The sequence below is a fragment of the Abrus precatorius genome, unplaced genomic scaffold (assembly GCF_003935025.1).
Source record: "Abrus precatorius isolate BTA unplaced genomic scaffold, Abrus_2018 Scaffold7, whole genome shotgun sequence".
Classification (NCBI taxonomy): domain Eukaryota; kingdom Viridiplantae; phylum Streptophyta; class Magnoliopsida; order Fabales; family Fabaceae; genus Abrus; species Abrus precatorius.
The window spans coordinates 34696680-34712505 of record NW_020874417.1 but is presented as its reverse complement, the minus strand read 5'-3'; the positions used below and the strand labels follow the sequence as shown (position 1 = coordinate 34712505).

Here is a 15826-nt window from a genome sequence, read left to right as displayed (position 1 = left end):
AAGGTAAAATATATAATAAAAGTACATTAACACATAAAGTTAATTGCTTAAAAAATTAAAAAATTATTTTAATGAATTAATTTCTAAAAAAAATCAATTCATTGCACATTCAATTTTTCAAAGCAATACCTTCGGGGATATTTGATAAAATGATTTTTTTATGTATATAAAATAGTGTAAGTGTGAAAAGAGTAAAGTTAAGCTGGAAAGAATAAAGTGTGAAAGAGAACATGCATTGGCAGAGTTAGAATAAAAAATAATTATTTTCCTTGTTGCCTTTTCCTGGTTATTCTTTGCTCCACAACACACAGTGGCTTGCTTTTATTATTTATTTATTTGGGTTCATTCGTGGCCTCGAAAATTACATAATGGCACAACCCAGAATCTCCACCATTTGACACTAGCCCAATATTGACCAATCTTCATCCTACAAATACCCTTTTCCCTCTCCCTCATTGTTGCTCTATATTTTGTCTATTTCTGTGTGAATACCCGTGAGCAAAGAAGGTAGCCATGGACAGAACATTTCTTCTCCTCACTCTTCTTCTAGCTCTTACCCGCTCATCAGCTTCAGATAATTTGATAGATGCATCCAAGTTGAAGATGTTTGTGGATCAGCTTCCTGATATGCCCAGAATCCCTGCCTATGAGATTTTAGATGGCGTTCCAAAATCTAAGTCGCTCAAGATTGGCATGTTCAAGAAAAAATGGGTATGTTCCTTTTTGTCTCAATTAAGCGTTACAATTTTCAATTTTTACACTTCTTTACTGTATCCCTTGTATTTGGTGTGCCTTGCCAAATTGTTTCTTATCTGGTTTCGATAATTACTAGGATAAGCAGACATGGCTATTGAGACTTTGAATTCAAAAATTCAGTTTTGTTTAAAGGTTTAACTAAAGTAGTCTTTAGGTTGCTGTACTGCATATTTCTAGGAAACGTGTTTCTTTTTCCTTGAGATTGTGTGATGCTATAAGATAATTCTTTGCCGTGTTTCCGAGATGATTGGGATTCAGCAATACTAAGTTTTGGTATTATAATAATTGTTTTAAATGGAATTATTAATTATAAAAGTGGGGTTCAAATTAATAATTTATTTCACTCAACACTCAATTAATTATTTTCCTTTTTTGGCAAATCATTGATATCGTCTATTAATTAACTAACGTACAATATCTTGTATACGTCGTCCCAGTGCGGAATTCAGAGTGTGCTGAGGAATACTCAAAATAAAATTCTACATAAACTTTCTGAAACAGTCTATTCTCTTGTTACTAAATCATAGTCATGCTTACATGAGTTGCTCATTGACCAAATCCCATGGCACCAGTTTGAGACGTTGCGTCTGAATTGAAAGCTCTTTCAAGTTATTGTATTATTTGAAATAAATAACGGTCACTATCATCCTTGTTATCTTTCAGCTCAAACGATCTTCACTTTTATTATTTTGATCTACCCTCTATTTTCTCACGCATTATTTCCCTATTAAAACTTACTCACATTCCAAACTTCTACCTAGTTATTTCTATAACCAACCCTCATTTTCTCCCCCAAAAAAGAACGACACGTTCAAAGACTGGGACACATGAGTTGCTGCTTGCCAAATACCATCGCATGATTGATTATTATGTGCCTCTGTTTTTCTATTTGTTATTTTGTAAAAAGAGTGTTAGAAAATACAATTTTTTATCACACTCTCAATAAATGACTAAAATTTATAATAAAATATGAGTACAGTTTACATAATTTCTATGAATTTTAATAAAATTTAATTTATAATTAAAAGTGTGTTGATGAGCTTTCTCTTTTTGTAATGCAATTCTGAATGAAAACTGTTAGAAATAAAACTATTTTTCTGTAGCATCTGATAACCTAAGACTTTGGGATAGCGTGAAAATTTAAATTCTCAATTATTATATCACTGTATTGTAGATCTAACAATTCTCCTTCCAGTGAGTTCCTATCAGAATTCAGATGCCCATCAACAAATGACAATAATTGAAGGCAACACTATATTTTAAATTTTGTGATTCGTTTTCTTGTGTTTTTTAAGTATTTTCTTTCTCTGTGCTTCGCCCACCAAGTTCTACGGTGGTCTTAAAGTGTCTACATAAGCATGTGACAGTGGACAGTGGTCTTACCTAAATAAGAAATGCCAGTTTGTAAACAACGCACCTGTCTAATTATGATGTTCAACAAACTGCTAATGTTGCTAGGGTCCCAAATGATGTGTGCACATTAATTATTGGCAATCTCACTTGGCACGTGAGTTATTGGCTTTGGAGGGAGGGAAAGATTTAAAAGAAAAAAATCAGTGAAAGGTATGCTAAATATCATATTAGAAGACCCGTCTCTTTATAACCATTTTTAGAGAGAAAAAAAATGGTAAATATCATACGTGAGCCGTGTCCCAAAGTTAAAAGGTTTTATATATCATCTAGTTGACTTTAATGGACCACTGGTTCTGAAGATTAGTCATTAGACAATTACGCAAATATTTGTCGGTATTGGTTCGTGGACTTTGAAAGTGCCATCCACTCTGGCCATGACATTGATAATTCAGTATCCACTGTGAGTAATATTTTCTTGCCCATGCCGCATACTATTGTCGGTCTTAATTGTTATGCTTAATAATCAACAATATTCCACTCTTGTTCAATAAGATTAGGATGTCATTTTCTCCTTACCTTTTTTTTATTTTTTAAAAAATACAATTTATCATGCTCTGAGCGCCATACACCATACACCATACACCATACACGCTCAAAGGATAAAAAGTTTTCTATTTTCTCTAATTGTCATTAGTTGGTGGACCTGAATGGACCACGGTCCCATAAGATTAGTCATTAGATAATAACGCAAAGAATTGGTTCGCTGAACTTTAAAGTGCCAGCCACTCTTGCTTTGACATTTACAACATTAGCATTGTACTTACGTCAATGTTTGACAAATACAATATTATTATTATCTTCCATAATTGATAGCTGTCTGATCGACAACTATATCACGTTTTTCTCCATTCAAATATATAATTTCCTTTTGCAGAAATTCCACAGAGATCTCCCTCCAACGCCTGTCTATGCTTATGGCTTAACCGAACAAAGAGCAACAGTTCCTGGCCCAACCATAGAGGCCCATTATGGAGTTGACACGCATGTGACGTGGCAAAATCACCTCCCTCCGAATCACATACTTCCATGGGATCCAACCATCCCAACGGCACTCACCAACACTACAAAAGGTATCCCTACAGTGGTTCATCTCCACGGTGGGATCCACGAACCCGAGAGCGATGGAAACGCCAACGCATGGTTCACATCCAAATTCAGAGAAAAGGGACCCACTTGGACCAAGAAAAAATATCATTACCCAAATAACCAACACCCGGGTAACCTTTGGTACCATGACCATGCCATGGGGTTGACCCGAGTCAACCTTCTCGCTGGCTTAGTTGGCTCCTACATCATTCGCGACCCTTCCATCGAGGACCCACTTCAATTACCCCATGGAGACGAATTCGATCGACCGCTGGTCGTGTTCGATCGTAGCTTCCGTACGGACGGTTCCATCTTCATGAATTTCACCGGAAACAACCCTTCCATCCACCCTCAGTGGCAGCCAGAGTATTTCGGTGACGCTATCATTGTCAACGGCAAAGCGTGGCCGCGTCTCACTGTACGACGTCGTAAATATCGATTTCGAATAATCAATGCCAGCAACGCTAGATTCTTTAGATTCTTCTTCACCAACGGCTTGAGATTTACACACGTGTCGTCCGATTCTGCTTATATTGAAAAGCCGGTAACGACCAATGAAACTTTGCTGGGGCCATCTGAGATCACAGACGTCGTTGTTGACTTTTCTCAATCGAGGAGCAACATTACTATTCTAGCTAACGATGCACCCTATCCTTACCCAACCGGTGATCCTGTTAATGAAGCTAACAGCAAGGTTATGAAATTTTTCATCCTACCTGATCTAGAGCTTGACACGTCACGAGTACCTAAAACGTTGGTAGAATACCCCGTTGCGGATTTATCCAGTGTGTCGCGCACAAGGTACATTGCTATGTACGAGTACACGAGCGACGTTGATGAGCCAACACACTTGTACCTTAACGGGAAACCGTATGAGGCACCGGTTACGGAAACACCCAAGCAGGGGTCCACGGAGGTGTGGCATGTGATTAACCTGACGGAGGATAATCACCCGCTTCACATTCATCTGGGATTGTTCAAGGTGTTGGATCAGACGGCGCTGCTGAAACCATATGAGTTTAAGGAATGTATGATGAAAATCAACGACGCCGTCAAGTGCCACGTGGACAAGTATGCGCGTGGAAAGAAAGTAGAAGTGCCAGCTCATGAGAAAGGGTGGAAGAACGTGTTCAAGATGATGCCCGGACACGTAACTAGGATTGCAGTGAGATTTTCTTACATTCACACCAATACATCGTATGGGTTCGACGCCACCACAGAGCCTGGTTACGTCTATCATTGTCATGTAAGTACTCTTCGTTTCTTTTATCGTTTCATGGAGGATCGGTGGTATAGCTTTTTAAGCAAGTATTGCATGTTTTTATGGAAAAACGACATACACAGTTTGTAAGCTTCGTATATTTTGATATGCATCGTAGTAACCCACGGCACACACCGTTTCTATGCAGATATTGGACCATGAAGACAATGCTATGATGAGACCCTTGAAAGTTATCAAGTGAGGTCTCCCGAGGAAGCCATTAGCCATGGAATGGTAATATGCGGACAATTAATTTTATTATACTGTTATAGTGTGATCTAATTTCAGCAGTATTTCAAACTTCTAATTCTTGACGATCTATAAACTAGGGAGATTTTGCTAGTGAAAGAAGAATCTTTAGAATGTAACCATATTTAAAAAATAACTACTTGGGTTGACGGAAGCATGCATTTATAATTTTATATTGTTTTCTTGCTTAACTATCCTTGTTTTTTTCTCTCTATACAATAATGAATGCAGGGGCTCAGGTGCTCTCTAAATAGATGCAAAATGTCGTTCATGACGAGATACAAATTTTTCACTTTCTTGGAAGATACAGAGAGACTAGACAGTTTGGCATTCATATAAAAAATAAGCAGATGCAGCAATTTATATTTTTCCAAAAATTGTATATTGTCCTTTTTCTTTTTCGCAAACAATGTTAAAGAAATGCCTAATGTCATTTAATCCTATCCTTATTATATGTATATATTATTTGCAAAAGCACTTGCTATCTTAAATAAGAGTAAAAGCTTTTGCCTTGTTCCATCTCGTAAGTAATCCAATTTTATGTACTGGCGTCAGGCGGTGACTACTGGCTCAATTCGGATTATTTTAGATTGGAATGAGAATAATATTTAATCAGAATTAATTTCATTTATTCTTTTATGATTTGAAATGGATTGAAATTTTATAAGTGATAGTAATTTGTTTTGATTAACTGATAAATACCCTTTTAACTAGTAAAGATGTTATGCTAATACAAAATGTTATTAGACATGATTTGAGATGTTATAGATAATACATTTTAGATCGTGTGGATACCGATGTCACGTAGTGCTTAAAAATGTTTGAGATACTTTTCATAGGACACGCGACACATTTTATGGCACATTTGAGAGTAGAGTAGAAAAATGATTTAGTTTGGGTTTTAAATATGACAATAAAAAATTAGTCTAAATTAATGAATTTTTATTTTCAATCATTTTTTCATTTTTTTCGATTATTTTAATTGTTTAAAACAATTTAAATTTATTTATTTATTGTGAAAAATGTATTTCTTATACACCGTCAGAAAAGCAGAACATGATTCGAGAAAAGCAACCTATGGGGACAGGGGTAATTAGGGCTACAACTCCACCGGCCCAAACTGTAAGTCCAAGCAACCTTCCCTTAATGGGCTACCACTTTTTTGCTGTTAACTAAACCCATTGCACTATGCTTTTTCAACTTGTACACAAAAAACCAAGTCGTTAATTTCAGCTCTGGTTTTTATTTAAAAAAAAAAAAAAACACAGATGGTAGGTTTATTAGAGACCAAAGACAGAAGCATCATTCACGTTGTTGGAAAAAATACATGTCGGGAAAAAAAAAACATTTTTATCTAACTTGTTGTTTATTATTTTTTGTGCTACTTTTTTTTTCTATCCACTTATTTTTTTTATCTAAATGAATAGAGGGAATGGTTTTATTTTTCTCTTCCTAATTTTGCTTATTCGAATATCATATATATTTTTTACACTTTTTAAAATATTTTTTTCTCTTTGTCCGATCCTGATCCAAATACTGACAAAAAGACTTATTTTGCAATAAGGAAGAAAGACAAGACAAGAGTTGTTTGAAGATTCTATTCCATTTAAACTAAGTCTGGTTAAACCAAAACGGGAATGATTAAAATAAAGAGACAAAATTTGTCCTATTTTATTCCATTTCAATAATTTGGTTAGATTATATTTAGGAGTTGGAAATGATTTATTTCTGGACCCCACATTTATATATTTCCTTTTAACCTTGGCTTAAATGGAACGTCAAACGTGTTTTCTTTTTTATCATTTAAGAATCAATTTAATTTTGTATAACAATCTTTTTAAAATAACTAATTTTATATCATGGAAAATTAATATAATGAAAATTGAAGTTAAATTTAAAATTTTAACTTAGTATAGAAAAATGTTGTATCATTCTTTGATTTTTTTTAGAGAATTTTATTGAATTATTATTTTTAACACATTTAAATAATTTAAAATTTATCACCATTTTACCTTTACTTTAATCTTTTAAATACGTTTATTATCATTTTTATTTGAATAATTATTTTTTAAAATATTTGTATTTTATAATTATATATAAAAATGATAATAAACACGTAAAAATCACACTAAAAATACTTATTTATTTCCTTTTCATTTAATGTTCATCCAAAGCATTCAATGGCAACTGCGACGGAAGGGTTCACGAACACTAAAATAGAATCGGGTACACAGCAGAAAACAGGATAACCCCTCGGCTCGTGGCAACCGTCCGATCAATAATCTATGCCAGAGATCACACTCATGATTCATTCGCGCATGTCAATCAGCATCACCTTCCAAAATTCTACGACTCCGTCCTCTTCATCATCGAAACCCTAACCAGTTCCTTCACTGCCTCATCACTTCCTTCTCATTCCACTTTCGGTAATATAAGCTCTTTTCCTCAGATCTGAAATTAATTGTTTTACCTTTTTCTTTCCTCTTTCCCAATGTTTTTTTTTTTTTTGTTTTATTGTTTTATAAGCATATTGTCTGACTCATTTTTCGAATTCCAATCGACACAAAATTGTTCGGTTTTTCACGCTTTTGATTTTTATTTTTTTTTTATGTTTACTTTAGTTGGAAGTTGAGAGTCACGAGGCTCAATCAACGGAAATCATAATCCTGAAAATGGTTTTAGTTGTGATGATTATTAAGGGGCGAGACTGAGAATCGTTGAGAAGTGTTGTAAGTGTTTCCACGTATTTACGGGGTAGTTTTTTTATGTCGTTTCCTTGTGGAAGTGGAGTGCCTGAAATTTATCACGGGATATTTGTATGAATTTGATTTTCGCCATTATTGCTTACGCTGGAAGGGGAGGCGTGGGGTGGCATTTGTGGAGAAATGCCATTTCATGTTGCTGTTTTATTTTATTTTTTTATCATCTCTTACATATTGCTTTTTTTTTTTTATAATAATTTCTGAAACTTTTTAGTAGCTGAAGAAGTAATATTTGCTGTGAACTCGTGACATAACGGGTTGTGAATTGTAAATTTGTAGTGGCTGACCTGCTTTAACCTTTAAAGGAGTTACTTCATAGATAAAATACAATTGTTTGTCAACAATGAATGAAAAATTTGAAGATAGAAGTAAATATGAGTGGTTCCCATACGATATAATAAGTGAGAATTTAGTCACGGTCATATGTACATACCACTAGTACATAGCCAGGGTTTCTTTCTTCCACCTAGTATATTGTTATGACTTATCCTGCTGGATACACGAGAATGATTAAATGAATGGACTAAATGTAAAAAATTAATATGTTTTGTCATGCGTTCTATTAATATAATCCCTATATCTGCAGCTCAACCAGAAAGATACTCTAGGGCCAGGGCCAGGGCCACCTAATGATAAGATTTCCAACGTCTGCTTAAGTTGCCATTGATACTTTTTAAATCAAATGGATTCTGTGCCTTCTGATGTGTCTAATTCACCTCCTATTAAAGATCCATCCACTTCACCTCCTGCCAAAGAAACTGATGAAGAAGTTTCTGCTACTGTAGTCTCTGGGCAAGATAATTCTGCACATGAGTCATCATCAAGGTCATCTCCTACTGGCATATCAACTTGGGCAAAAAACTTGAAAATTTCTCACTCATTTTCTGGTTCCCAAGACGACTCACCAGGTGGAAATGTTGGGAAATCAACTTTTGCACGCATCACTAGTAATTTGGGATTGCGATTGTCTCCTAAATCTCCTGTTTCAGATGACAGTTCCAATGAAACAGCCGTACAATCTAATTTATTTGGAACGATCACGAAAGGCCTTGTTGACTCCTCTAAGAATGCAGTGAAAGCTGTGCAGGTTAAGGCTCGACATGTTGTTTCACAGAATAAACGCAGATACCAGGTATTGTTATTGTTCAAACTAATTTACTGTGTTTATTCTTGTAAAGCTTCTTTTCAGAGAACCATACTTGGAAAAATTATTGTTTCTTCCATCGGGAACATTGCTTAAATCCCTTAACTATCGGGTGAAGCTCATCTTTGGAGCCTATTCATAGATACCTTTTGCGATATAACAATTATTATCTAATGTAGAAGCAAAATCAGGTTGAACAATATTTTTGTTATCTGGCTTTCTAGATCGGATCTCATAGCTGGTATTGAATTTATAAAAGCCCTGAAATTAGCTGACATTCATCTATTCCCTGTTAAAACTTGTCATATAATTTATTGTTCTCTATGATGAAGATTCTAGCCCCTTTGGTTGACAAAAGCTGTTAGAATTTTATTATGTAATTATTGTTGTGACTGGTGAGTATTGCGATTGATTTTCGTATTTCTTTGTTTCCTTCTGAATTCTATCAAAGAACCATGTTGATGCACACTCTTGTCCTCTTTAATGCTCTTTACTTTTTTCAGGAAGGAGGTTTTGATTTAGATATGACATATATCACTGAAAACATTATTGCAATGGGATTCCCTGCTGGTGACATGAGCTCTGGGTTTTTTGGTTATGTTGAAGTGAGTTAATGAATTCTGTATATTGTTTATTTTGGTTGCTGTCTTCATCTTGAACACCAGCATTCCAACTACCTATATATGTAATGCAGGGATTTTACAGAAATCATATGGAAGAAGTGATTAAGTTTTTTGAAACTCACCATAAGGTAGTACACATGCTCTGACACTTGAAGTTATACGTTCATATGTTTGAGCCTTTTTTTCTCTTTTTAGTTTGTTGTTGTTGTTGTTGTAGTTTGTTTATAATACAAAATCAATGTTGTATTGTATGGATTTTTTAATTTCATTTAAGGATGTCTATAGTATAAAATATTTGTATGTTATTCTGAATGCTTGTTTAATTTGGTCTCTTGGAAGTGAATGCTACTTAGAGACACACAATCCCCCGCCCCTCATGTTGGGCATGGATTTAGTTCTTCCAAAGTAAGCAGGGCACCAGTTCTACAGTTGAGATTTTAACAACTGCATAGTTTGTTATACATGTGCATGTATTTTACCATAATTTCAATTGCAATTTCTAATTAACAGTTCTAGCTCCATTTTATCCTCTAAAGTGTGCGCTCCTTCACTTTAGAGGCGCCAATTTGCTAGCCATATTCAGTTAGGAACCACAATATGAGAGATGAACCTAGAGGACAGATGGTGGAGGCTGAAAGGTGAAGAATTGGAAGGTATACACAAGAAGGCCAAACAAAGAAAGTAGTTGATGTGGCAGGGCCTAATGGGAGTTTGTTGCTCAGTAGCACCTAGGTTTAGTGGAATAAGCGTTATAATTTTGGGGAGGGTAGTTAGAGGTGAGAGGTGCAGATGATTATTCTCATGTTCAGCTGTGAGCTGAGTGCAGAGGTGGTATGCTCTGTAGTGGCTTTGCTCTGAGAAAGTGTTAGTGGTATCCTTTACATTTCTGCTCTGTCTTTTTCTCTTTCTCTAATCCCTTTATGTTTTAAAGCTTACATTAATGCTTTGTTTGGCAGTGCTGAGAAGAAAATGGTGCCAATGAAAAGGATAAGAAAATAAGTGTTTTTTTGTTTGTTTGTTTGTTATAATAAAAAAAGGAAAGAGAATGAAGAGAAAGAAATGTTGAGTTCCCTCTCTACAAACATTGGTCAGATGAGAGAAGTTGAGGGAAAGGATTGGAAATCTGCAAAGATTACCTCTGTTTCTATGTTTTCTTCTCATTTTGGAAGAAAAATTTTGAAGGTGGATCCCACACCTCCCCCCCATCCCTCTGCTCTTCTGTTTTAGCTGCCAAACAAGAAGAAAAAAACTTGGAATGCATGTTTCGCTCCTCTAATTTTCTATCTATCCAACTTCTATCATATTCTGCCATAGCTTCTCACATGTGCAGATATTTCTTTGGCTTTTTCATTTCTTTCCTTAATTATCATAAAATATTTTCTGTAGTATGTCTTATGAGCACATGCTTCATATATTTTGTTATCCTGCCTCTGTCCTTGCATATTTTGTAGTCCGATGATGAGTTTCTATAGTATGGGAGGCATCTTACACAACTTGTATGGTGTTTCTTTAATCAAAATGCCTCAAACTTTGAAACTTAATGAGTTATTGTCCTTGCTTATCATTTTCTTGTCTAGATTTGAATTTGACTTTTTCTTTTACTCTATATGCAGGGTAAATACAAAGTATATAATCTTTGTTCTGAGCGGTTGTATGATGCATCATTGTTTGAGGGAAAGGTGATTTCTAAATTTTCATTTAAGTCTTGGAGAATGGAGGGGACAAATGAGTAGACTCACTTAAGGGTTGTAAATATCATTTATACACCATAAACATAATTTTTTCATTAATCATGTCTAAAAATTTCTTATAATATGGATATTTTGCTTTAGTTTTAACCTTCAATTCTGGCAATAGCAGTATTCAGGTTACCTTTAAAGTTCCTATTTTTAATCATGATGCTAGACAGCCGAGATTACCTGTGTCATGTAGATTTTTACACCACATTATATTTTTTTTGGACTATGAACAGCTTGCTTTCTTGCATCTGAAATATGAAATTCCTTCTTTTCAGGTGGCTAGCTTCCCATTTGATGACCACAATTGCCCACCAATTCAACTGATTATATCATTTTGTCAAAGTGCTTACTCATGGTTGAAACAAGACATTGAGAATGTTGTGGTTGTCCACTGTAAGGCTGGAATGGCAAGGACAGGATTGATGATTTCTAGTCTTCTATTATTCTTAAAGGTGGAGAGTTTCTAAGTATTTTCTTGAAAATGCGAGTGTGCCTGATATTTTCACTTTCTGTCTTGTTGTGTTCCTTATTTTTTAAAGATTTGTTGACTATAATGCTCTGCAGTTCTTCCCAACTGCTGAGGAATCGATGGATTACTATAATCAGAAAAGATGTATTGATGGAAAGGGACTTGTTCTACCTAGTCAGATTGTAAGTTCAGCTTTGCAATGTGTTACTGTTGTATATTTTAGTGGACATTCTGGAGTTATTAGTGATGCTATAGTTACCTATTGTTGTATGTTTTACTGTTTTTTGTAGAGGTATGTCAAATATTTTGAACGAGTCATGACTTACTTTAATGGAGAAAACCCACCTCCTCGCAGGTATTTACTGGCCAAGATGTGATCTTAGTATTTATCTGTCTTCACATGCCAACTGACATATTCTGTACAGGTGCATGCTTAGGGGATTCCGGCTTCACAGATGCCCTTATTGGATTAGGCCTTCTATAACTGTCTCAGATCATAGTGGTACACCTCACATTCTTGTACTAAATTTCCCCTACTGTTTATAATCCACGACTAGTCTGTTAATTGATTTATAATGTCATGCTTTTATTCAATTTCATGATTCACTTGCTGATATTTACATTGTGCTACTGCTATCCTCTTTTTTACTGCTTTAATACTCAATTAATTTGTCCTTATTTCTATCATGGTCTATTTTACATTTTATTTAGGTATATGGTTTGTGATCAGGTCTTTTAGTATGAACTCTGAACGCAAGTCCTTGTTACGATTTACTTCCCAACACTAGCTATGTTTTAACTCGGGTGTTTCTAGGGGATAGTCCTGAGCGAGAGAACTGCCGGGAGAATCTGTCTCTTTTGTACATGTTTTTTCATACTACATTTTGAATGAATTGTATGCTTTGCTAGTTATTAGTACTACTAGCGATAACTGGATATATATTTTGTATATGACTTGCTTTTTTGTGTCAAGGATTGACTGACTGCTGACCTCTTGGTGGAATGTGAGATCTGAGTCTCTGACAGACTGCCCTATTTGCTCTTTACTCTGACCCTTTTCTAATGTGTAGGTGTGTTGTTCTCAACCAAAAAGCATCCAAGAACCAAGGATCTTTTGGTGCGTCTCATTAATAATATGGTGTTGGTTCATTGAATATTAATTGAATTGTTGTGCCAAGGTTATGTTCCTTTTTTTTTTCCAATTGTGAGGGATTTCTATATGATATCATGAGCTTTCACTATTTGCAGCCAGAAGATTTTTGGTTCAGTGCACCAAAGAAGGGAGTTATGGTCTTTGCTTTGCCAGGAGAGCCTGGTCTTACAGAATTGGCTGGGGACTTCAAAATCCATTTTCATGACCGCCAAGGAGATTTTTACTGGTATTAATTAACTTTCTTCATCATTGATCAATTGCCTCTGCTGCCAGTCTTATGTTGAACTGAAGACATCTTGCTCTTTTTTTTAGTTGGTTGAACACAACTATGACAGAAAATAGGAAAGTACTGAACACCGGTGATCTTGATGGCTTTGACAAGGTAGGCTGTTGTGGTTCTTTGATGATAATCCCTCTTTAATATTTCCCAACTTTTTTATTGTAATAATCTTTTAGTATAAAGATGTGGTGATATTTTTTATGATAGCTACGAATGGTCTGGCTTCTGTTCAGTGCAGTATTGCCATGTTTGTCATTCATAATCAGATCTTGTAATCAGCTATATTTTTTTATTCAAATGGCTTTCTGGCAGAGAAAATTGCCTTCTCCAGGATTTATGGTTGAGGTTGTGCTCGTTGATTACAATGGTGATGTTGTAACTTCCAAAGCTGAAACTACTACAAAGAAATCTGATGAGAGTTCAAGTAACAAACCCGCCCAAGGGGAAATCAGCACCCCTTCACAGAATGCAGACAGAGAATCAGGGAGTCATGATAAAGATGATGTGTTTTCAGATGGCGAGGCAGAGCAATCCGGTTCTTCGAAAAACAAGCAAACAAAAGCACCTTCTGAAGCAGTTGAAACGGTTGCAAAAGACACCAGAGAGTCCGAGTCAAACAGAATTTCCAATCAAATCGCCAATTTATCACAAGCAACAGAACAAGTTGCCTTGGGAAACAAGAGCTCGACTCCAATTCATAGTGGTGGGGAGCCGAAAAGTAATGATGGAAGAACAGTGTCCAGTCTGGAGGTGCCCAGCGCAGAAAGTGAGTTCAAGGCCATGGCTGCAGATGCTTCTGTTTTTACGTTCGGAGATGACGAAGACTACGAAAGTGATTGAAGTTCAACAACAGGGATTACTTTGTTATCTTTATACTTCGACATCTGTACATAACATTGCTTGCAACATCATACTCGACAATATCATGGTCATCCATTTGTTTGTTTGTTTGTTGTAATGATAAATCTGGCTACTGACATTGGTTTAATGCACTAGTTCAAAATAAGAATATGCTGACTTATCAGTATTGGTTGGCCCACCCGCCCAGAGGCGCTGTTTGCATTGGGTAACTACACTCCACTTGTGCATGACCTGCCCGCTCTGAACCTCTAGACTCTAGTTGTGTTATAGCTATCTAAACCAAATGGATTAGCCCCTTTTTTCGCCCCCATTAAAGCGTTTTAATTGGTTCCCTTGGTGAATGCCCGAAAGGAATCCGAGTCAGACGTCTATGAAGTTTAGAAGATAATGAGCGACTTGACCAAAAGAAAAAAGATAATGAACGACAGATTTTTGTCTGCACAAACATGGCATATATTTTAGGATGGGCTCTTATGAATTATTCAAAAAAGTCGTGGGGGGACACTGAGTTGACAAATAATTATCTTAATGTGAGCATGGTCAACTTTTAATAAGTGTTATATTTGAGGGTTTAGGGCAAGAACTCCTTTTAAAGGCTTTCTCAAAAATGAAATCCTTTCTAAAACCAAAATAATTGAAAGAACCCCTTGATAATATTGGACGGATGATATTGTTCATTTATATGACAACTCGAATCCTACAATAGAAATACATATAAGGAACATTGTAACACATTATTCATTTCCGTGGGCTTTGCTGATGCACGTGATCGGCAAGTTAGTCTCCTGATGATACTAGGAATCAATGGTGCCAAATAGCCAAAAGCAATAGCTAGGCTTACTGCACTATCCAAACCGGTGTTGTTGGCAGGTATGTAGCTATTTTTGGCTGCAGAATAGTTGAATGATATGGAAAATATCAATAGCAACAAGGGATACTGCGAAGGGAAGCCATATGTAAGCCAACCGATCATATGAAGAGAGGTATAAAATCCCATGCTGTTTACCCAGTATATAGAACCAAAATGATATTTCGTCTTTGGTAGCCATTATTGATTTTCCAGCAGTGTGTCCATTTTGATAAAGTTTGAAGTCAACTAGGCCACTACATCATAGGCTACAAGACTCAATGGGGGTTGACAAAAAAAAAAAGAAAAGACCCAATGCAGTTTTGGCAAGCATGTCAGCTCCGGTGGGTGTTTCATTTTGGACAATGTTGTATTGTCAGGTGGGCCTAGTTTTGGGCTTCTATTTTTTCAATGAAGTATCTCTGACCACAAATAAGGTTAATAGGGTTACTTTTGCATCTTTTTTTCTTTACACACCATTTACTTTTTTATATAATTTTACTTCTAAAAATATCTTTAATTTTAAAATGAATGACACCACCCCTTTGCATGCAAGGACTATATATATCACTTCTTCAGTGTTTAGAAGAAAGTTTTTTTTTTTTTTTTTAAAAGAGAAGACATATTTTTTAATTTTAAATTAAAAAAATTATATGTTATTTATAATGAAAAATATATTACTAATAAATTAAATTTTTATTAATATATTAATTTATATAATTTATTTTAAAAAATATTAATTTTAAATATATTTATTTAAAATATAAATTTATTTCCTCTCCTTCCCTCCAAAACTTTCCTTTCCAAACATCTCCTAAATCGCTATTCTTAAATCCCACTTTCTTCCTCTACGCGTGTTTCGATTAAATCCTTAGATTTTGCAATTCTGCCACCAACTAAAACTCAATTCTCTCACGGCATCGTTAGATGAAGAAATTATTATTTTTTATTTAATTGTATTTTTAGTTTAATTGAGTGCAGTTTTAAATTTTCAAATTAATTATTTTTTATTTTTGACATTAAAACAAATTTGGCCGCTTTTGAAATTTTAAAAAAAGTGATGATTAAATAAAACAAATTTCACTTCCTACGCACTGTCACTTTGATTTTTAGATCAAAATGAAATATTAAACTCAATAACTTATTTAAAATAAAAAATATACAAAGCAGGGTGCATCCATTT

At 35.1% G+C, this 15826-nt stretch overlaps 2 protein-coding genes across 6 annotated transcripts; both read left to right on the top strand.

Annotated features, from left to right (window-relative positions):
- The first annotated feature begins 358 nt into the window (after positions 1-358).
- LOC113872029 (multicopper oxidase LPR1-like) lies at positions 359-5435 on the top strand. 2 transcript variants are annotated; one of them, XM_027509198.1, is made up of 4 exons: positions 359-711; positions 3044-4501; positions 4665-4750; positions 4997-5435. In XM_027509198.1, exons 1-3 carry the CDS (start codon positions 514-516, stop codon positions 4716-4718), a joined length of 1710 nt encoding a protein of 569 aa, XP_027364999.1. In that variant the 5' UTR covers positions 359-513; the 3' UTR covers positions 4719-4750; positions 4997-5435. The 2 variants fall into 2 exon arrangements, with proteins under 2 accessions (XP_027364999.1, XP_027364998.1); XM_027509197.1 differs by having other exon boundaries at positions 396-711; positions 3044-5218.
- Positions 5436-6969: 1534 nt separating this feature from the next.
- LOC113871003 (phosphatidylinositol 3,4,5-trisphosphate 3-phosphatase and protein-tyrosine-phosphatase PTEN2A) lies at positions 6970-14035 on the top strand. 4 transcript variants are annotated; one of them, XM_027507647.1, is made up of 14 exons: positions 7076-7191; positions 7387-7494; positions 8114-8659; positions 9175-9276; positions 9366-9422; positions 10908-10973; positions 11309-11485; positions 11598-11684; positions 11793-11857; positions 11928-12004; positions 12573-12619; positions 12751-12881; positions 12968-13037; positions 13248-14035. In XM_027507647.1, exons 3-14 carry the CDS (start codon positions 8210-8212, stop codon positions 13773-13775), a joined length of 1857 nt encoding a protein of 618 aa, XP_027363448.1. In that variant the 5' UTR covers positions 7076-7191; positions 7387-7494; positions 8114-8209; the 3' UTR covers positions 13776-14035. The 4 variants fall into 4 exon arrangements, with proteins under 4 accessions (XP_027363447.1, XP_027363448.1, XP_027363449.1 ...); XM_027507646.1 differs by lacking the exon at positions 7387-7494 and having other exon boundaries at positions 6970-7191; XM_027507648.1 differs by having other exon boundaries at positions 7076-7494.
- Positions 14036-15826: the final 1791 nt, after the last annotated feature.

Bases quoted from the DNA above. Each gene is read 5' to 3' on its own strand.
- LOC113872029 (XM_027509197.1), top strand. From the start codon at position 514: ATGGACAGAACATTTCTTCTCCTCACTCTTCTTCTAGCTCTTACCCGC. The intron at 712-3,043 runs GTATGTTCCTTT...TTCCTTTTGCAG, and splicing joins GCATGTTCAAGAAAAAATGG to AAATTCCACAGAGATCTCCC.
- LOC113871003 (XM_027507646.1), top strand. From the start codon at position 8,210: ATGGATTCTGTGCCTTCTGATGTGTCTAATTCACCTCCTATTAAAGAT. The intron at 11,685-11,792 runs GTAAGTTCAGCT...TGTTTTTTGTAG, and splicing joins TTGTTCTACCTAGTCAGATT to AGGTATGTCAAATATTTTGA. The intron at 12,882-12,967 runs GTATTAATTAAC...TCTTTTTTTTAG, and splicing joins CGCCAAGGAGATTTTTACTG to TTGGTTGAACACAACTATGA.